Below are 19,757 nucleotides of genomic sequence, written 5' to 3' on the forward strand. Positions count from 1 at the left end.
AGAAAAAAAAAAGAGGAAAAAATTCAGAGCCGAAAACGTTCATTTCATTTTTTGGGAAAGGGGCGAGAGAAATCGGTGATGAGAGAGTCAGAGACTCAAAAGCTCAAGCCAAGAGTGGGACAGACGGCTTCCCAGAAGGCCATTGGTTTTTATTGGAGGAGGCATCAGCATAAATTCAAGCAGCGAAGTCATGATGTTCTAGCGGGGGAGAGATATGTCACTCCCCAACGCCACCCACCTTCAGCCCATGTCAATAACACGTACTCAATGACAAGCTAACAGATGTGCTGCTAGGGTTGGGGTTTGTTCACAACAACAAGACAGGCGGGAGGGAGAGAAGGATGAGAGAGAAAGAAAGAGGTAGTATGAGAGAGTTCTCAACCAACCCAGTGAAAGAAAGAAACACATTGGATTTGTTGGAAAAGAGGGAGAGAGTAAGTTTATTGAAAGAAAGATATAGAAAGATGGAAGAGGACTGGCCACCCCTCGGAGCCTGGTTCCTCTCTACGTTTCTTCTTATGTTCCTGCCTTTTCTGGTGAGTTTTTCCTAGCCACTGTGCTTCTACATCTGCATTGCTTGCTCTTTAGCTGAGTATCTGTACAAGCACTTTGTGACAACTGTTGATGTGAAAAGGACTTCATAAAACAAATTGGAATTTGATTGATTGAGATAGGGATAGAGAGTCGTCAACCAACGCAGTGAAAGAGAGAAAGAAATTGGGTTCGAGAAAATACAAGCTTGGAGAAAAATTAAGGCAGAGAGGGATGGAGGGAGAGAGACAGAAGAGTGAAAGAACGAGAAAAACAGCCAATTTCACACAGAGACAGAGGATAGAAAAACAGAGTGACAGTTGGAAAGTGGGGAGAGGGGAGAGCAAGGAGAGAAAGGAGCAAAACAAACTGCCCAGTTTCGAGACTCACACATCCACACAGCACAGGCCGAGATGACAGTTTGCTCACTCAGCACCAGAGGGACGAGCGGCATCCCAAATAGCACCCTATTCCCTACATAGTGTACTACCTTTGAACAGAACCCTATGGGCCATGGTGCACTATACAGGGAATAGGCTAACATTTGGGATGTAGAGAAATTGAAATCCTTGTTTCCAAATATATAATGTCTCTTCATGATCTCTGGTTTGAAGCGATTATTAAACGCTCTAATATCTTAGTTCATCTGTATTAACGGAGAGAGGAAAATAGAGAAAAGGCAAGTAGGCAACACACCAGCACTACTGAAGAGGTTCATATTGGTCTTTAAAATGTTGATGGAACGTTGCTCTAACATTTCTGTTTATCTGTATCCGAGAAGAGAGGAAAATAGAGGAAAGGCAGGCAACCCACCTAGAGCAACTGACCTAGAGGTCAATATTGGTCTTCAAGGCATTGATGGAATAGCCTCTTGGTCGCTCTAAACAGGGTTGAGGGGGTTGTGTGGGTGATTGGGATTTTGATATATGCTTAAGTGAATTGTAAAGACCAGTAGTAGGCGGCTCAAACCATAGGAGCCAATCGTATGTCGGAAAGATAGGAAAAGGCCCCCTGGACATTTGTAATGAGAAGTTAATCGGCACAGAATTAAGTACGACATAATATACATATGTATCTCTGTGGTTATTATAAGAGTGCCGGAGTCAGGAATCTCCTGGTCCAAGACCTCCAGCCATCAAATCTTGGATGAGCTACTGGGTGTGCAGGCTTTTGTTCCGGACCAGCATGATCAATGATGATCATACTCTTGTTTAAATAACCTGTGTAGTTGCTAATGCTACTGACAGTATTGACATTATTGACATGCTTGATTGACATGACGAGTGGGACCCTACCCTGCGAGGGTATATAGGTGCCTACCACATTGTTCCTACTTAAGGCTCTAACAAAGGCGATTCATGCCGAAACGTAAGACTATTGGTTGTTTCTCCCATTAATAAATCTATTAGATTTACCCAGCAACAGAGTGTCATGGTTCCTCCTGGCACCAGAGGGCGGCAGAGACCGCCCTAGAGACTTTTATTGGACTCGGGTATGTCTTGTTATTTCATGATTGTGTCCCTGTTAAAAGAGGTGTGTTTTCTGTGATCCTTTGTGTGTTTGTTTCCTGTGAGTTTGAGACTTAGTGTTTGTTGCTTTTCAAGTGTACTGTGATCCTGCGGCTATCGGTTCTCAGTAAAGTATTATGTTTATCCTTAACCACTGATTCCTTGTCTGGTCTCTTCTCTGCACCTGGGTCCAACCTTACCACATCACACATAGTGCTCCTTTTTCTTTATTCTCCCGGATAGTCAACAGTTGAAGTATCCTGGAGTAAGGAATGTTTTTTTTTGGAGTCAATGTTGATTTGTTTGAAACTGACATCCTTGTTTCACACAGCTCTGCTTCATCTTTTTTTTTGGGGGGGGGGGGGCTCTGGTTGAAGGCCCCTGGACATTTTGTAATGAGGTTATTAAGAGTCTGACTCAGGGACTCTGGGAACCCATTTGTCTTGCTCTTGGCTCCAGCTTTTGACTCGCTGATTGATGATTAGCATATTTTCTTTGTCTCCCTATACCCCCCCCCCTAAAAATGTTTTTGCTCTGAAATAGTGTCATGCATTGATCATTTGGACGATGTTGTCTCTTCTCTTTCCTCATTGTAGATGTGTTAGTGCTGGGTTGGAGCAAAAGCTTGCACGCCCAATATTCCAGGACCAGAGTTGGAGACCCGCAGCCATAAGTTGTGCTGCGTCCCAAATGCCCCCCCCCCCACACACACACACACACACACATTCTGAAATTACATTCTTGCATGTTCGGTACATCCGAACATCACACCTGCAGGACAGGTACACAATGGCAACAACAACTGCCTGAGTTACACCAGGAATGCACAATCCCTCTATCAGTGCGCAGACTGTCCGCAATAGGCTGAGAGAGGCTGGACTGAGGGCTTGTAGGCCTGTTGTAAGGCAGGTCCTCACCAGACATCACCGGCAACAACGTCGCCTATGGGCACAAACCCACCGTCGCTGGACCAGACAGAACTGGCAAAAGTGCTCTTCACTGACGAGTCACGGTTTTGTCTCACCAGGGGTGACAGAATGGAATGAGTGTTACACCGTGGCCTGTACTCTGGAGCGAGATCGATTTGGAGTTGGGGGGTCCGTCATGGTCTGGGGCGGTGTGTCCCAGCATCATCAGACTGAGCTTGTTGTCATTGTCAATCTCAACGCTGTGCTTTACAAGGAAGACATCCTCCTCCCTCGTGTGGTACCCTTCCTGCAGGCTCATCCTGACATGACCCTCCAGCATGACAATGCCACCAGTCATACTGCTCAATTTGTGTTATTTCCTGCAAGACAGGAATGTCAGTGTTCTGCCATGGCCAGTGAAGAGCCCGGATCTCAATCCCATTGAGCAAGTCTGGGACCTGTTGGATTGTGGGGTAACATCTCACAGTAAGAACTGGCAAATCTGGGGCAGTCCATAAGGAGGAGATGCACTGCAGTACTTCATGCAGGTGGTGGCCACACCAGATACTGACTGTTACTTTTGATTTTGACCCCCCCCCCCCCTCACAGGTCTGTGGATCTTGTTCGGTTTATGTCTCAGTTGTTGAATCTTGTTATGATCATACAAATATTTACACATGTTAAGTTTGCTAAAAATAAACACAGTTGACAGTGAGGACGTTTCTTTTTTTGCTGAGTTTACATACACGCAAGTCCCTGACCTGGACTCCATCCTAGCTGAAGGGGTGCTTTCATCTTATCTATGAACATAGACAGGGCTCTAACTCCTCTTGCTCCACAATGAGATAGGGTGCAGGCTGTTAGTCAGCCTACCAGCTTAGTGGAGTCTGCCACTAGCACAGTCAGTGTAGTCAGCTCAGCTATCCCCATTGAGACCGAGTCCGTGCCTCGATCTAGGTTGGGCAAAACTAAACATGGCGGTGTTCGCCTTAGCAATCTCACTGGAATAAAGTCCTCCATTCCTGTCATTATTGAAAGATTGTGATCTCAAAATGGAGCTACTTAATGTTAGATCCCTCACTTTCAAGGCAGTTATAGTCAATGAACTAATCACTGATCATAATCTTGATGTGATTGGCCTGACTGAAACATGGCTTATCCCTGATGAATTGACTTTGTTAATAAATCCTCTTAAGGATCGGCCCCTTTTTCTTTTTCAATTTTTGCCTAAAATGACATGCCTAAATCTCATTGCCTGTAGCTCAGGACCTGAAGCAAGGATATGTATATTCTTGCTACCATTTGAAAGGAAACACTTTGAAGTTTGTGGAAATGTGAAAGAATTGTAGGATAATATTGCACATTAGATCTGGTAAAAGATAATACAAAGACAAAAGTTAACTTTTAAAACTTCTTCAGGATTGGTGGGTCCCCTGTGGGACGGTTGAGCTAATGTAGGCTAATGCCATTCGCATGAGATTGTAAGTAACGAGAATTTCCCAGGACACAGACATATCTGATATTGTCAGAAAGCTTAAATTCTTGTTAAACTAAATGCACTGTCCAATTTACAGTAGCTATTACAGTGAAAGAATACCATGCTATTGTTTGAGTGCACTGTTATGAACATGAAAAGGTATTAATAAACAAATTAGGCACATTTGGGCAGTCTTGATACATTTTTTTTTACAGAAGTAAAATGGTTCATTGGATCAGTCAAACTTTGCACATACACTGCTGCCATCTAGTGGCCAAAATCTAAATTGCACCTGGGCTGGACTAACACATTACGGCCTTTCTCTTGCATTTCAAACATGGTCCAAAAAATTGTTGTTTTTCTTTGAACCAGATCTGTGTTATATTCTCCGACATTCCTTTCACATTTACACAAACTTCAAAGTGTTTCCTTTACCAATACTATGTATATCCTTGCTCCAGGGCCTGAGCTACAGGCAGTTAGATATGGGTATGTCATTTTAGGCCCCTTTTTTCAATTTTTGCCTGGATAAGTTAAGAGGTTATATGAGGGCTCTCCTCCTGGTTACACTAGTGACCATATCCCCTGCGCATCCCGCAAAGGTGGAGGTGTCGCTAACATTTACGATAGCAAATTTCCATTTACACCCCCCCCCCCCCCCAAACAAATGACTGTTTTTGTCTTTTGAGATTCTAATTGTGAAATCTATTCAGCCTAGTCAATCACTTTTTACAGCTACTGTTTACAGGTCTCCAGGGCTGTATACAGCATTTCTCACGGAGTTCCCTGAATTCCCATTGGACCTTATAGTCATGGCAGATAATATTCACATTTTTGGTGACTTTAATATTCACATGGAAAAGTCCACAGACCCACTCCAAAAGGCTTTGGAGCCATCACCGACTCAGTGGGTTTTTTACAACATGTCTCCGGACCTACTCACTGCCAGTCATACTCTGGACCTAGTTTTGTCCCATGGAATAAATATTGTGGATCTTAATGTTTTCCTCATAATCCTGGCCTATCGGACCACCAAGAGAGGATGGCTTTCACTTCAGCATAGTGATAGATTCATGAACTTCTTTGACGTAAAGATCGTGATCATTGGAAAGCAAATTACAGGCTCCTATTTAAATCTACGTATTTCTCCAAAGCTCAGTTGTCCTGATTCTGCACAACACTGCCAGGACCTAGGATCAACGGAGACACTGAAATTGTTTAATACTATATCTCTTGACACATTGCTGAAAATAGTCATGGCCTCTAAACCTTCAAGCTGCATACTGGACCCTATTCCATTGTAACTGAAAGAGCTGCTTCCTGTGCTTGGCCCTCCTATGTTGAACATAATAAACTCACTAAAAGTGGCAACAATAAAGCCTCTCTTAAAATACAAACCTTGACCCAGAAAATATAAACTGTGGGCCTATATCGTCTGTCTCATTTCTCAAAAATTTTGAAAAAGTGGTTGCGCAGCAACTCACTGCCTTCCTGAAGACAATGTATACAAAAGGCTTCAGTCTGGTTTTAGACCCCATCATAGCACTGAGACTGCAATTGTGAAGGTGGTAAATGACCTTTTAATGGCGTCAGACCAAGGCTCTGCATCTGTCCTTGTGCTCCTAGACCTTTGTGCTGCTTTTGACACCATCGATTACCACATTCTTTTGGAGAGATTGGAAACCCAAACTGGTCTACGTGGACAGGTTCTGGCCTGGTTTAGATCTTTTCTGTTGAAAATATATCAGATTGTCTCTGTGGATGGTTTGTCCTCTGACAAATCAACTGTAAGTTTCAGTGTTCCTCAAGGTTCCGTTTTAGGACCATTATTGTTTTCACTATATATACTGCTCAAAAAAATAAAGGGAACACTTAACCTCTCTAGGGTAGGTGGCACCAAATCGTCCCACCTACGTAACAGCCAGTGTAATCCTGTGGCGCGTTATTCAAAAACCTCAAAAATGCAAAAACTTAAATTTTTCAAACATATGACTATTTTACACCATTTTAAAGACAAGACTCTCGTTAATCTAACCACACTGTCCGATTTCAAAAAGGCTTTACAACGAAAGCAAAACATTAGATTATGTCAGCAGAGTACCCAGCCAGAAATAATCAGACACCCATTTTTCAAGCTAGCATATAATGTCACATTAACCCAAACCACAGCTAAATGCAGCACTAACCTTTGATGATCTTCATCAGATGACAACACTAGGACATTATGTTATACAATACATGCATGTTTTGTTCAATCAAGTTCATATTTATATTAAAAAACAGCTTTTTACATTAGCATGTGACTAGCATGTGACTAGCATTCCCACCGAACACTGCCGGTGAATTTACTAAATTACTCACGATAAACGTTCACAAAAAGCATAACAATTATTTAAAGAATTATAGATACAGAACTCCTCTATGCACTCGATATGTCCGATTTTAAAATAGCTTTTCGGTGAAAGCACATTTTGCAATATTCTCAGTAGATAGCCCGGCATCACAGGGCTAGCTATTTAGACACCCAGCAAGTTTAGCACTCACCAAAGTCAGATTTACTATAAGAAAAATGTTATTACCTTTGCTGTCTTCGTCAGAATGCACTCCCAGGACTTCTACTTCAATAACAAATGTTGGTTTGGTTCAAAATAATCCATAATTATATCCAAACAGCGGCGTTTTGTTCGTGCGTTCAAGACACTATCCGAAAGGGTAAATAAGGGTGATGAGCATGGCGCAATTCGTGACAAAAAAATTCTAAATATTCCATTACCGTACTTCGAAGCATGTCAACCGCTGTTTAAAATAAATGTTTATGCCATTTTTCTCATAAAAAAGCGATAATATTCCGACCGGGAATCTGCGTTTAGGTAAACAGACGAAAGAAAATAAAGCATGGGGTCGACTCGGGCACGCGCCTAAGCCCATAGTACTCTGATCGGCCACTTGCCAAAAGCGGTAATGTGTTTCAGCCAGAGGCTGCCTCGATATCGTTCAGCTTTTTCCCGGGCTCTGAGAGCCTATGGGAGCCGTATGAAGTGTCACGTTAGAGCAAAGATCCTCAGTCTTCAATAAAAAGAGCCAAGATGAAACACAACTTATCAGACAGGCCACTTCCTGCATGGAATCTTCTCAGGTTTTGGCCTGCCATTTGAGTTCTGTTATACTCACAGACACCATTCAAACAGTTTTAGAAACTTTAGGGTGTTTTCTATCCAAAGCCAATAATTATATGCATATTCTAGTTACTGGGCAGGAGTAGTAACCAGATTAAATCGGGTACGTTTTTTATCCGGCCGTGTCAATACTGCCCCCTAGCCCTAACAGGTTAAACAACACATCCTAGATCTGAATGAAAGAAATCATCTTATTAAATACTTTTTTCTTTACATAGTTGAATGTGCTGACAACAAAATCACACAAAAATAATCCATGGAAATCCAATTTATCAACCCATGGAGGTCTGGATTTGGAGTCACACTCAAAATTAAAGTGGAAAACCACACTACAGGCTGATCCAACTTTGATGTAATGTCCTTAAAACAAGTCAAAATGAGGCTCAGTAGTGTGTGTGGCCTCCACGTGCCTGTATGACCTCCCTACAATGCCTGGGCATGCTCCTGATGAGGTGGCGGATGGTCTCCTGAGGGATCTCCTCCCAGACCTGGACTAAAGCATCCGCCAACTCCTGGACAGTCTGTGGTGCAACGTGGCGTTGGTGGATGGAGCGAGACATGATGTCCCAGATGTGCTCAATTGGATTCAGGTCTGGGGAACGGGCGGGCCAGTCCATAGCATCAATGCCTTCCTCTTGTAGGAACTGCTGACACACTCCAGCCACATGAGGTCTAGCATTGTCTTGCATTTGGAGGAACCCAGGGCCAACCGCACCAGCATATGGTCTCACAAGGGGTCTGAGGATCTCATCTCGGTACCTAATGGCAGTCAGGCTACCTCTGGCGAGCACATGGAGGGCTGTGCGGCCCCCCAAAGAAATGCCACCCCACACCATGACTGACCCACCGCCAAACCGGTCATGCTGGAGGATGTTGCAGGCAGCAGAACGTTCTCCACGGCGTCTCCAGACTCTCTCACGTCTGTCACGTGCTCAGTGTGAACCTGCTTTCATCTGTGAAGAGCACAGGGCGCCAGTGGCGAATTTGCCAATCTTGGTGTTCTCTGGCAAATGCCAAACGTCCTGCACGGTGTTGGGCTGTAAGCACAACCCCCACGTCGGGCCCTCATACCACCCTCATGGTGTCTGTTTCTGACCGTTTGAGCAGACACATGCACATTTGTGGCCTGCTGGAGGTCATTTTGCAGGGCTCTGGCAGTGCTTCTCCTGCTCCTCCTTGCACAAAGGTGGAGGTAGCGGTCCTGCTGCTGGGTTGTTGCCCTCCTACGGCCTCCTCCACGTCTCCTGATGTACTGCCCTGTCTCCTGGTAGCGCCTCCATGCTCTGGACACTACGCTGACAGACACAGCAAACCTTCTTGCCACAGCTCGCATTGATGTGCCATCCTGGATGAGCTGCACTGCCTGAGCCACTTGTGTGGGTTGTAGACTCCGTCTCATGATACCACTAGAGTGAAAGCACCGCCAGCATTCAAAAGTGACCAAAACATCAGCCAGGAAGCATAGGAACTGAGAAGTGGTCTGTGGTCCCCACCTGCAGAACCACTCCTTTATTGGGGGTGTCTTGCTAATTGCCTATAATTTCCACCTGTTGTCTATTCCATTTGCACAACAGCATGTGAAATTTATTGTCAATCAGTGTTGCTTCCTAAGTGGACAGTTTGATTTCACAGAAGTGTGATTGACTTGGAGTTACATTGTGTTGTTTAAGTGTTCCCTTTATTTTTTGAGCAGTGTATTTTCACTCTAGGTAATGCCATTCGGAAACGTAATGTTAACTTTCACTGCTATGCAGACGATGCACAGCTGTACATTTCGATGCAACATGGTGAAGCCCCAAAATTGCCCTCCCTGGAAGCCTGTTTCAGACATAAGGAAGTGGATGGCGGCAAATGTTTTGCTTTTAAACAGAGATGCTAGTTCTAGGTCCCAAGAATCAAAGATCTTCTGTTGGATCTGACAATTTAATGTTGATAGTTGTACAGTCGTCCCAAATTAAACTGTGAAGGACCTCGGCGTTACTCTGGACCATGATTTCCCCTTTGACGAACAAATCAAGGCTGTTTCAAGGACAGCTTTTTTCCATCTACGTAACATTGCAAAAATCAGGAACTTTCTGTCCAAAAATGATGAAGAAAAGTTAATCCATGCTTTTGTCACCTCTAGATTAGACTACTGCAATGCCTTACATTCCAGCTACCCGGATAAAGTACTGAATAAACTTCAGTTAGTTCTAAACACGGCTGCTAGAATCTTGACTAGAACCAAAAAATTTGATCATATTAGTCCAGTGCTAGCTCCTCTACACGGGCTTCCTGTTAAGGCAAGGTCTGATTTCAAGGTTTTACTGCTAACCTACAAAGCATTACATGGGCTTACTCCTACCTATCTTTACGATTTGGTCCTGCCACACATACCTACACTTACGCTATGGTCACAAGATGCAGGCCTCCTTACTGTCACTAGAATTTCTAAGCAAACAGCTGGAAGCAGGGCTTTCTCCTATAGAGCTCCATTTTTATAGAATTGTCTGCCTATCCATGTGAGAGACGAAGACTTGGTCTCAACCTTTAAGTCTTCATTGAAGACTCATTTCTTCAGTAGGTCCTATGATTGAGTGTAGTCTGGCCCAGTGGTGTGAAGGTCAATGGAAAGGCACCGGAGCGACGAACCACCTTTGCTGTCTCTGCCTGGCCGGTTCCCCCCTCTCCACTGGGATTCTCTGCCTTTAACCCTATTACGGGGGCTGAGTCACTGGCTTACTGGTGCTCTTCCATGCTGTCCCCAGGAGGGGTGTGTCACTTGAGTGGGTTGAGTCACTGACGTGATCTTCCTGTCTGGGTTTGCGCCCCTCTCGGGTTTGTGCCGTGGGGGAGATCTTCGTGGGTTATTCTCAGCCTTGTCTCAGGGTAGCAAGTTGGTGGTTTGAAGATATCCCTCTAGTGGTGTGGGAGCTGTGCTTTGGCAAAGTGGGTGGGGTTGTATCCTGCCTGGTTGGCCCTGGCCGGGGGTATCGTCGGATGGGGCCACAGTGTCTCCCGACCCCTCCTGTCTCAGCCTCCAGTGTTTATGCTGCAATAGTTTGTCGGGTGGCTAGGGTCAGTCTATTATATCTGGAGTATTTCTCCTGTCTTACCCTGTGTGAATTTAAGTATGCTCCCTCTAATTCGCTCTCCCTCCCCTTCCGGGGGACCTGAGCCCTGGGACCATGCCTCAAGACTACTTGGCCAGATGACTCCTTGCTGTCCCCAGTCCACCTGGTCGTGTTGTTCTGCCTGTGGCTATGGAACACTGACCTGTTCACCGGACGCGCTACCTTGTCCCGGACCTGCTGTTTATGACTCTCTCTACCGCACCTGTTGTGTCGAACTCTGAATGCTGAATGCTCGGCTATGAAAAGCCAACTGACATTCACTCCTGCGGTGCTGACCTGTTGCATCCTCTACAACCACTGTGATTATTATTGTTTGACCATGCTGGTCTTCTATGAATGTTTGAAGATCTTGGCCATGTACTGTTATAGGGCTCTCGAGTGGCGCAGCGGTCGAAGGCACTGCATCTCATGCTAGAGTCATCACTACAGACACCCTGGTTTGAATCCAGGCTGTATCACAACCGGCCGTGATTGGGAATCCCATAGGGCATCGCGCACAATTGGCTCAGAGTTGTCCGGGTTTGGCCGGTGTAGGCCTTTATTGTAAATAAGAATTTGTTCTTAACTGACTATTCTAGTTAAATAAAGATAAAAAATTAATAATTATAATCTCCACCCAGCACAGCCAGAAGAGGACTGGCCACCCCTCAGAGCCTGCTTCCTCTAGGTTTCTTCCTAGGTTCCTGCCTTTTCTCGGGAGTTTTCCCTAGCCACCGTGCTTCTACATCTGCATTGCTTGCTGTTTGGGTTTTAGGCTGGGTTTCTCTGTAGCACTTTGTGACATCGGCTGATGTAAGAAGGGCTTTATAAATACATTTGATTGATACACTCCAGACAACTACTGCTGTGCAGGTGTGTCACACTGAGCGAAGCAATGCATTATGGGATGTTGGGGGCATAGCGGATCTTAACTTCATACCTTCCATAAAAGTAGGATCAGTGACACACACACTGAGAGAGAGGCAACCATGCTCACCGCAGTTACTCTCCTACAGACAGTGAGAATACGTCTGACAGGTGAACATCTACTTTTCACCAGAGCCATATGGGCCCTGGTGAAAAGTAGCGCACTGTTTACTGAGTAGGGTGCCATTTGGGATGCACATCTTGGTTGTTTCAGAGCATCAATTCTGCTCAGTTGCTGATCACTGACTCCCTGAGCAGACTGACTGATCTACAAATCACTTTTGCCTCCTAAATAACTACTGTAAGTCGTAAATCAGTCATATCTAGATTGATGCTCTCAAACACAGCCAACTAGTCAGGGTCACAGTTTGCAAGTGCAGGGGCAGCAGTTATAACTAAAAGTTACACATTGCCATGAGGGGAAAATGATGATGAAACGCTTTTAACCTAAAACATATTTTTTTACTTGAGCGAGAGCTGTGTTTTTCCCCCCATGTAAACCTTACATTTCAGCTGCACCTCCACTCGGTTTTGAGTCTTACCCTACATACTTAGGTTAGAGTATGCCTTTAAACCACCATCACAAACAGTACAGGCAAATAGTTACTCTATTTGAGGAACAACAAAACAACACAGACAAGCGCGACGGAACTCGCCAAAATAGGATCAACAGAACTCCTCGCTCTGAGGCCAATACAACAATAACAGCAGCCGCCGTTGCAACACTCCGCTGCTTCTGATTCTACTGACCAGCTTGACTGAACACACTTCAAACACACATGACAACTCCCCACAGTACGAGAAGAGAGACGGTGTCTCGAACACAGCTCAGACATAATAGGCTACTAACTAAACAGCAGGTGGTGAATGTCAGAGATTTGAGACTGTGAAAGAAGAGCGTCTCCAACGCAGCTCAGACGCAAGGCGTCTCGTAGACAGAAATGAGAAACTATAAGAGAAAAGAGACTTGAACGCAACTCAGACAGAAGTCTACTTAATCACATGGAGTGGATGTCGTAAACAAATAATTTGATTTGTGACTGTAAAATAAGAGAGTGCATTGAACGTAACACAGATACTAAACTGCACGTCAAAGACAGCAAAATATGAGAAACTCTCACATAAGAGAGTGCCTAAAATAAGATTTGTGACTGTAAAATAAGAGAGCTCCGACATACTAAACAACAGATACTGCATGTCAAAGACTTAAAAAAAGAGGTTAAAGATCAAATAAAAAAGCGGGGAAAATGAAAAACAATCTCTTGGCTCCAGAACTCTATCGCGCCATACATCAAAATAGAGGCAGATAAGACACCCAGCTCTGGCTCAAAAGAACAGGAACAAATCAATGAACAGCAAAAAGTGGAGAAAAATGAGGAAAGGGAGAGAGAAAAAAGAACAAAAAGCAGCTCTTTCTGTCCGTCACGGGTCTGCTTACAGCCTCCCTGCTTCATTTCTTTATCTGAATCTAGCCTTGATGGGAAGTTGGAGGAGTAGTATGAGTTTCAGGGAGTCATGAATGAGAGTATATGTAGTTAGCGATAGACCTCTTTGTCCCATTGACTAACCTCTTCTCTCCATCTTTTGGGGTTTAGATTGAGTTCCTACTTCCTACATATTTTCCTACATCTCAAAAGGGACGGGGGAGGAATGCATATGAGGGAGCCATGAATGAGAATGAGGATATGTGTCGTCATTTATAAACCTATTTTCCTCTGGACTAACACCTTCTCTCCATCCTTAGGCCCACTGACTTCCGAGATACAGTCATGGATATTGTGTGATTCCATAAGCTCAATCTCTCATATATGGATTGGTGATGCATTAAACATATCTATATCACTCCAATGCATCTCTCTCTCTCTCTCTCTAAACCTCTCTCTCTCTCACAGCTCAGACATAATATGCTACTAACTAAACAGCTGGTGGTTAATGTCAGAGATTTGAGACTGTGAAAGAAGAGCGTCTCCAACGCAGCTCAGACATAGGATACTAAATAACAGGAAGTGTACGCCAAAGAAAATACATCTCAAAAGGGATGGGGGAGGAATGTATACGAGGGAGCCATGAATGAGAATGAGGATATATGTCGTCATTTATAAACCTATTTTCCTCTCGACTAACACCTTCTCTCCATCCTTAGGCCCACAGTCTTCCGAGATACAGTTACAGATATTGTGTGATTCCATTCTCTCTCTCTCTCTCTCTCTCTCTCTCTCTCTCGGCTATGAAAAACCAACTGACATTTACTCCTGAGGTACAGACCTGTTGCACCCTCTACAACCACTGTGATTATTATTTGACCCTGCTGGACATCTATGAACCTTTGAACATCTTGAAGAACAATCTGGCCTTAATGACCATGTCCTGGCCACCCCTTAGAGCCTGGTTCCTCTCTAGGTTTCTTCCTAGGTTCCTGTCTTTCCTAGCCAACGTGCTCCTATATCTGCACTGCTTGCTGTTTGGGGTTTTAAGCTGGGTTTTTGTATAATCACTTTGTGACATCTGCTGATGTAAAAAGGGCTTTATAAATACATTTGATTGATTATACATTTCTTATTCTTCGTACCATTGTTCCAATCTCATCTTGGATTTATACATTTGACCCCTGAATATGGGAATTCCCAACATACTTTACATTCAAGTCCCACCCCTCCTCAACACAGTTTACAAACAAGTGCAGGGGGAACCCAGAGCCCTATACTACGAATCAGAGGGGTATACTACGAAGCAAGCTAGATCTACTCAGGGTTTTCTAAAGCTAGCCAGCTTCAGTTAGCTTCACATTCCAGCTCAGGCTTCATCCGTACTACGACGGTGGATATTGCTCATCTGCCTTGCTGCTAGCAGGCTTGTAACTGCACGTGGATAGTCGAATGCCAAACTCTTCATTGAGACAATGCTGAAACATCAATCCATCGGTGAGTCAGTGCCACATTTACATTTGTGCCAAAATCTAAATGAAAGAAAAGTTATCTTGCAAATTCAGCTGGCTATGGTGTGAAATAGGCTTTTAGAAGTGCTGTCTTTATTTTATTACTTATCGTGAATGACGTCTTTGGTGTGTTTTGGTGTTTTTCCCCCCCTCCTATCAATAAAATAATTGTATTAAGTCCTCCAAAGGTTTTACTGTGGGTGAAGTTTTAAATGCACTCTGTCATTATTAAATGTGTAACGTGATAGGTATTTTAACATGACTCTTTTAACACATCAAAAAAAAACATTTAATTCAAATATTTTATCAGTCATCTTCCTCAAATGAAGGGGATGATGAAGCAACCTTAGTGAGAGGGAGGGAATCTGATTTTGTTGGTTCTCAACTCGCAGCAGAGACACTTTATCAAATCCTGAGTAGATATACCACTCTGTTTCAATCGAAAGTTACAGATTATGCCCTTTAGAGCACCATCTTATCAAAATCAACACTACAAGCAAATAGAAAAAAAAGGCAATTTCGTTGATGTAACCATGTAGGAGTGGAAACTGAATCTAATGACTGTTGGGGATTTTCGTATTCAGGTGTGAAGTGTACCGATAATGATTATCTGTTTACACCGAGGATGCGTCCCAAATGACATCCCTATTCCCCAGAGTGCGTTACCTTTGACAAGGGCCCATAGGAAATATGGTGCCATTTGGGACTCCGGCTCAGCCTGAATGATCTGTCAAGACATGATGCCGACAGTATATGTACAGTGCAGGTTGTCATATGAATAACAACGAGCCTGCTAGCTTACATAATGCAAGCACAGTGATTCCCAATGTGCTCCTAGGAAACCTATCACGACCGCACATTTTAATCAAAGGCTTGACGAGTAGCTGATTAGTTGAATCAGGTGTGCTATTTTCCCAAACTAGAAGAGAAAATATGCAGTCCAGTGGGTATTGTAGGACCAGATAGGGAAACATTGACTAGTGACGGTTTAGAGTCTAGAGAGTAATAGCAGTTGATTATTTATTTATGTTACATGTTTTTATTTATGCCAGTCAGTCTCCCTATCAATTTGTATGGAGCATAAATAAGGTGTCAATGTGTCATGACTCATGCTGTCACGTCCTGACCATAGTAAGTGGTTATTTTCTATGGTAGTGTAGGTCAGGGCGTGACAGGGGGTGTTTTTCTATGTTTTAGTTCTATTTCTATGTTGGGGTTGTTTGGGTTGATCTCGAATTGGAGGCAGCTGATCCTCGTTGCCTCTGATTGGAGATCATATTTAAGTAGGGGTTTGATCTTTCTGTTGTTGTGGGTGGTTATATTTTGAGTAGTGTGTTTTCTCTCTGCGTCACAGTTTGTTGTTTTTTGTTAGTTCAAGTATTTAATGTATTGCATTACGTTTCACGAATAAATAAAGATGTGGAACTACAAACACGCTGCATTTTGGTCCGTTCCTTCAGACAGCCGTCACAGAATCACCCACAAAAAAAGGACCAAGCAGAGTGCTCAGGAGGAGCAGGGATCCTGGGCCAGGGAAAGGAGAGAATGGAGGACATCCTGGACATGGGAGGAGGTAATGGCAGGGGACAAGACCCTGCCATGGAAGCAGGTGGAGACAGCGAGGGAGGAACGGCGACATTACGAGGAGCTAGCCCAACGAAGGAAGCACGAGAGGCATCCCCCAATAAATGTTTTTGGGGGGGCACACGGGAAGTTTGGCAGAGTCAGGATGGAGACCTGAGCCAACTCCCTGTGCTTACCGTGGGGAGCGAGTGACGGGGAAAGCACCGTGTTATGCGGTGATGTGCACTGTGTCGTCAGGGCGCACTCACAGGCCGGTGCGATCTGTGCCCGTGCCCTGCATTAGTCGAGCTAGGTTGAGCATCCAGCCAGAACGGGTTGTGGCAGCTCTACGCTCGAGATCACCAGTGCGCCTCCACGGTCCAGTATGTCCTGTTCCTGCTCCCTGCACTCGCCCTGAGGTGCGTGCTACTAGTCTGGCGCCTTCTATGCCAGCCCCACGCATCAGGCCTCCAGAGACGCTCCCCAGTCCGGAGCCTCCAGCGGCGCTCCCCAGTCCGGAGCCTCCAGCGGCGCTCCCCAGTCCGGAGCCTCCAGCGGCGCTCCCCAGTCCGGAGCCTCCAGCGGCGGTCCGCAGCCCGGAGCCTCCAGCGGCGGTCCGCAGCCCGGAGCCTCCAGCGGCGGTCCGCAGCCCGGAGCCTTCAGCGGCGGTCCGCAGCCCGGAGCCTTCAGCGGCGGTCCGCAGCCCAGAACCTTCAGCAGCGGCCTTCAGCCCAGAACCTCTAGCAATGATCTACAGTCCGGTTCTTTTGACGACGATCCACGGTCAGGTGATAAAGAAGCAGAGGGATCAGTGGGTGGAGTGGGGGTTATGCCCCAAACTCGAGCCACCTCCATGGGGAGAGGAGCTAGATAGGAAGGTTCTGGGTACTGCATATGAACCGCCATAGACATTAGTCGCCCACCCTACCCTCCCTTTGTGTTTTGTTGTTGGGGGGGGGGGGGGTTGTTGTGTGGGGAGGTTTGTTGTTGGGGGGTGTTTTTGTTGTTGTTGTTTTTTATTTGTTTTTTTTTAGGTGCGCACCTTTGGGGGGGGGTACTGTCACGTCCTGACCATAGTGGTTATTATCTATGGTAGAGTAGGTCAGGGCGTGACAGGGGGTGTTTTTCTATGTTGTCTATTTCTATGTTTTAGTTCGAGTTTTTCTATTTCTATGTTGGGGTTGTTTGGGTTGATCTCCAATTGGAGGCAGCTGATCCTCGTTGCCTCTGATTGGAGATCATATTGAAGTAGGGGTTTGTCCTTTCTGTTGTGGGTGATTATATTTTGAGTAGTGTGTTTTCTCTCTGCGTCACGGTTTGTTGTTTTATGTTAGTTCAAGTATTTAATGTATTGCATTACGTTTCACAAATAAATAAAGATGTGGAACTACAACCATGCTGCATTTTGGTCCGATCCTTCAGACAGCCGTGACACATGCACTATAACAAGGTTGTGGTAGAGACTGTCAATGTGACATATGTAGTTGTTACACATAAATATAACCAGCATCAGTGTGCTAGCTTAGCATATAGCGCTGCCTCCCTGAACTTGCCTCTGAATGGGCTTGAACCAGGGTCCTCTACCTCATCAACACACCTGACAACATACAAACCAGTTGAGCTATAGAAAAGGATCCAATTCAATAGCACCATTGGCGAAATTTCAAGCTAGCTGTACCCTCTGGGCGCAGGTATAGGGCACCCCTCAGCAGGAAAAACAGAACTAGACAATCATTTGTGCCAGGTGTGATATCCCTCCTAAATAGCTCGGGCTAATGTTCCAAAAGACTCAGTAAGGCCAGCAGGCTAGTCTTTAAAAAAAAAATGTTTTATTGGTATGTAACTGTTATGAAAGTTGTATTGTCAATTTTGTTTTGTATTTAAACGCCACTTTAAATGTGTACATGACACTGCAACAAAATTTCCCCATGGGGACAATAAAGTCAGTAAGTAAGTAATCTTACGGTACCTTTGTCTTCATCTAATAATGTAGAGTCTTTTATTTAAAAAAAACTATTTTTAGGTGGTAGATTCAATCCCCCATATATATATATTTGTAAATATATATACTCTATATAACATTCTATTGGTTGCAAGAATTTTGTATAATAATTTAAATTGAAATACTAAAAGTTTTGAATCTGCCACAGTTTTATGGAAACTATTTTTGCAATCTATATGGCACAGCTGTACATTTTTGGTCCTTAAATGAAACTGGTATACTTTTTTAGTTATTACAATTTTCTTTAACCAATTTTGGTCTTTAATGCAGGGCCGACATAACAAGTTCCTTACTTTCTTCTCCCTCTTCCACTTCCTTTTTTGCAGTAACGCTAGAGAGCCTTTGTTGCTGCCCTATATGTGCCAGCCGGCACAACAGGGAGGACTGCTGACTGGCATCTAGCAACAGGACACCACAGGACCTACTAATGTATAACAACAAGTAATGTGAAATGACAAGGGACAACAACAACAACAACCTCTCCTCCATTCGTTCCATCCATCATCACATCTTCATTCCGTCCTTTGTGTGTGTGTGTGTGTGTGTGTGTGTGTGTGTGTGTGTGTGTGTGTGTGTGTGTGTGTGTGTGTGTGTGTGCGCGGGTCAAGACTTACATCTTGACGAAGGGGTCAGAGTACCCATTGGAGTCCATAGCAGCGAGGTGGGCACAGCGTACGATGCCAACCAGTAGACAGCTCTTTTCTGGACTGTAGCACAGCGACACCAGGATACGACCACGCTGGGGGAGGGGGGACACAGTTAGCCGTGACACCACTACAAATTTGAACTAAACTGGATTGATAGTTCCCTTAATGTATGTCAATGGACTGACTGTTCATGAATTAAGACCAACACGTGTAAAACAGACAATTAAAAACATACTACAAATAGAGTCACTTAAAATTCATGGAACAAAAAAGTTATAAAATGAATGAAAATAATAAGATGAATTGCATGTTGGGAAATCAGTGACAGGACTGTCAATAACAGTGGGATTAGTACTACTACTATCATAGTGGCACCACTGTTGTTGCTACTACTACAGTAATAGTAGTAGCACAACTAATGTTACTACTCCTGCTACGGGCCAATACTATATGTATATGACAATCTCTACTATTTATGACAATGATGGTAATCTTCTTACCTCTTCCTCAGCCACAGGAGTTCCTTGCTCCACGGTTTCTTTGTTGATATCTTTGTTCTGAGTGGGAGAAGGGAGATTCAATTCAATACACAGTTTATAAATCATTAGAGCCCATTGACGAACTGACGCATACACACGCAAGCCCACATGTGCACTCACTCACATGCACACACATGCATAAGCACACACTCTCTCTCTTTCTCTCTCGCATGCACACACACACACACACACACACACACACACACACACACACACACACTACATACCTGTGTAATTCTCTCCAGACCCATTTTGAATCTTTTGCTCTCGCCCTTGCTCAGTTTCTTCAAGGCGACACGGACCTCTCCGATAAACTCGTTACGACCGAGCCTGTCCATGTCGCACACACACAGCCTACACACAGACAGGAATGACACACAGACACACACACACAAACACACACACACACAGACAGAAAGTGAGAAATAGAAACATACACTCTCAAGAGCTAG

The 19,757-nt window shown here is 44.4% G+C and overlaps 1 protein-coding gene across 1 annotated transcript in view; it reads right to left on the minus strand.

Moving 5' to 3' along the window:
- The window catches only part of LOC106602691 (double C2-like domain-containing protein beta), a 50,803-nt gene that overhangs the window by 5,140 nt on the left and 25,906 nt on the right, over positions 1–19,757 (minus strand). The window contains 3 exon segments of the mRNA XM_014195474.2: positions 18,734–18,858; positions 19,267–19,323; positions 19,533–19,659. Coding sequence (XP_014050949.1) covers positions 18,734–18,858; positions 19,267–19,323; positions 19,533–19,659 — 309 coding nt within the window.

Source organism: Salmo salar, chromosome ssa04, assembly GCF_905237065.1.
Source record: "Salmo salar chromosome ssa04, Ssal_v3.1, whole genome shotgun sequence".
Lineage (NCBI taxonomy): Eukaryota > Metazoa > Chordata > Actinopteri > Salmoniformes > Salmonidae > Salmo > Salmo salar.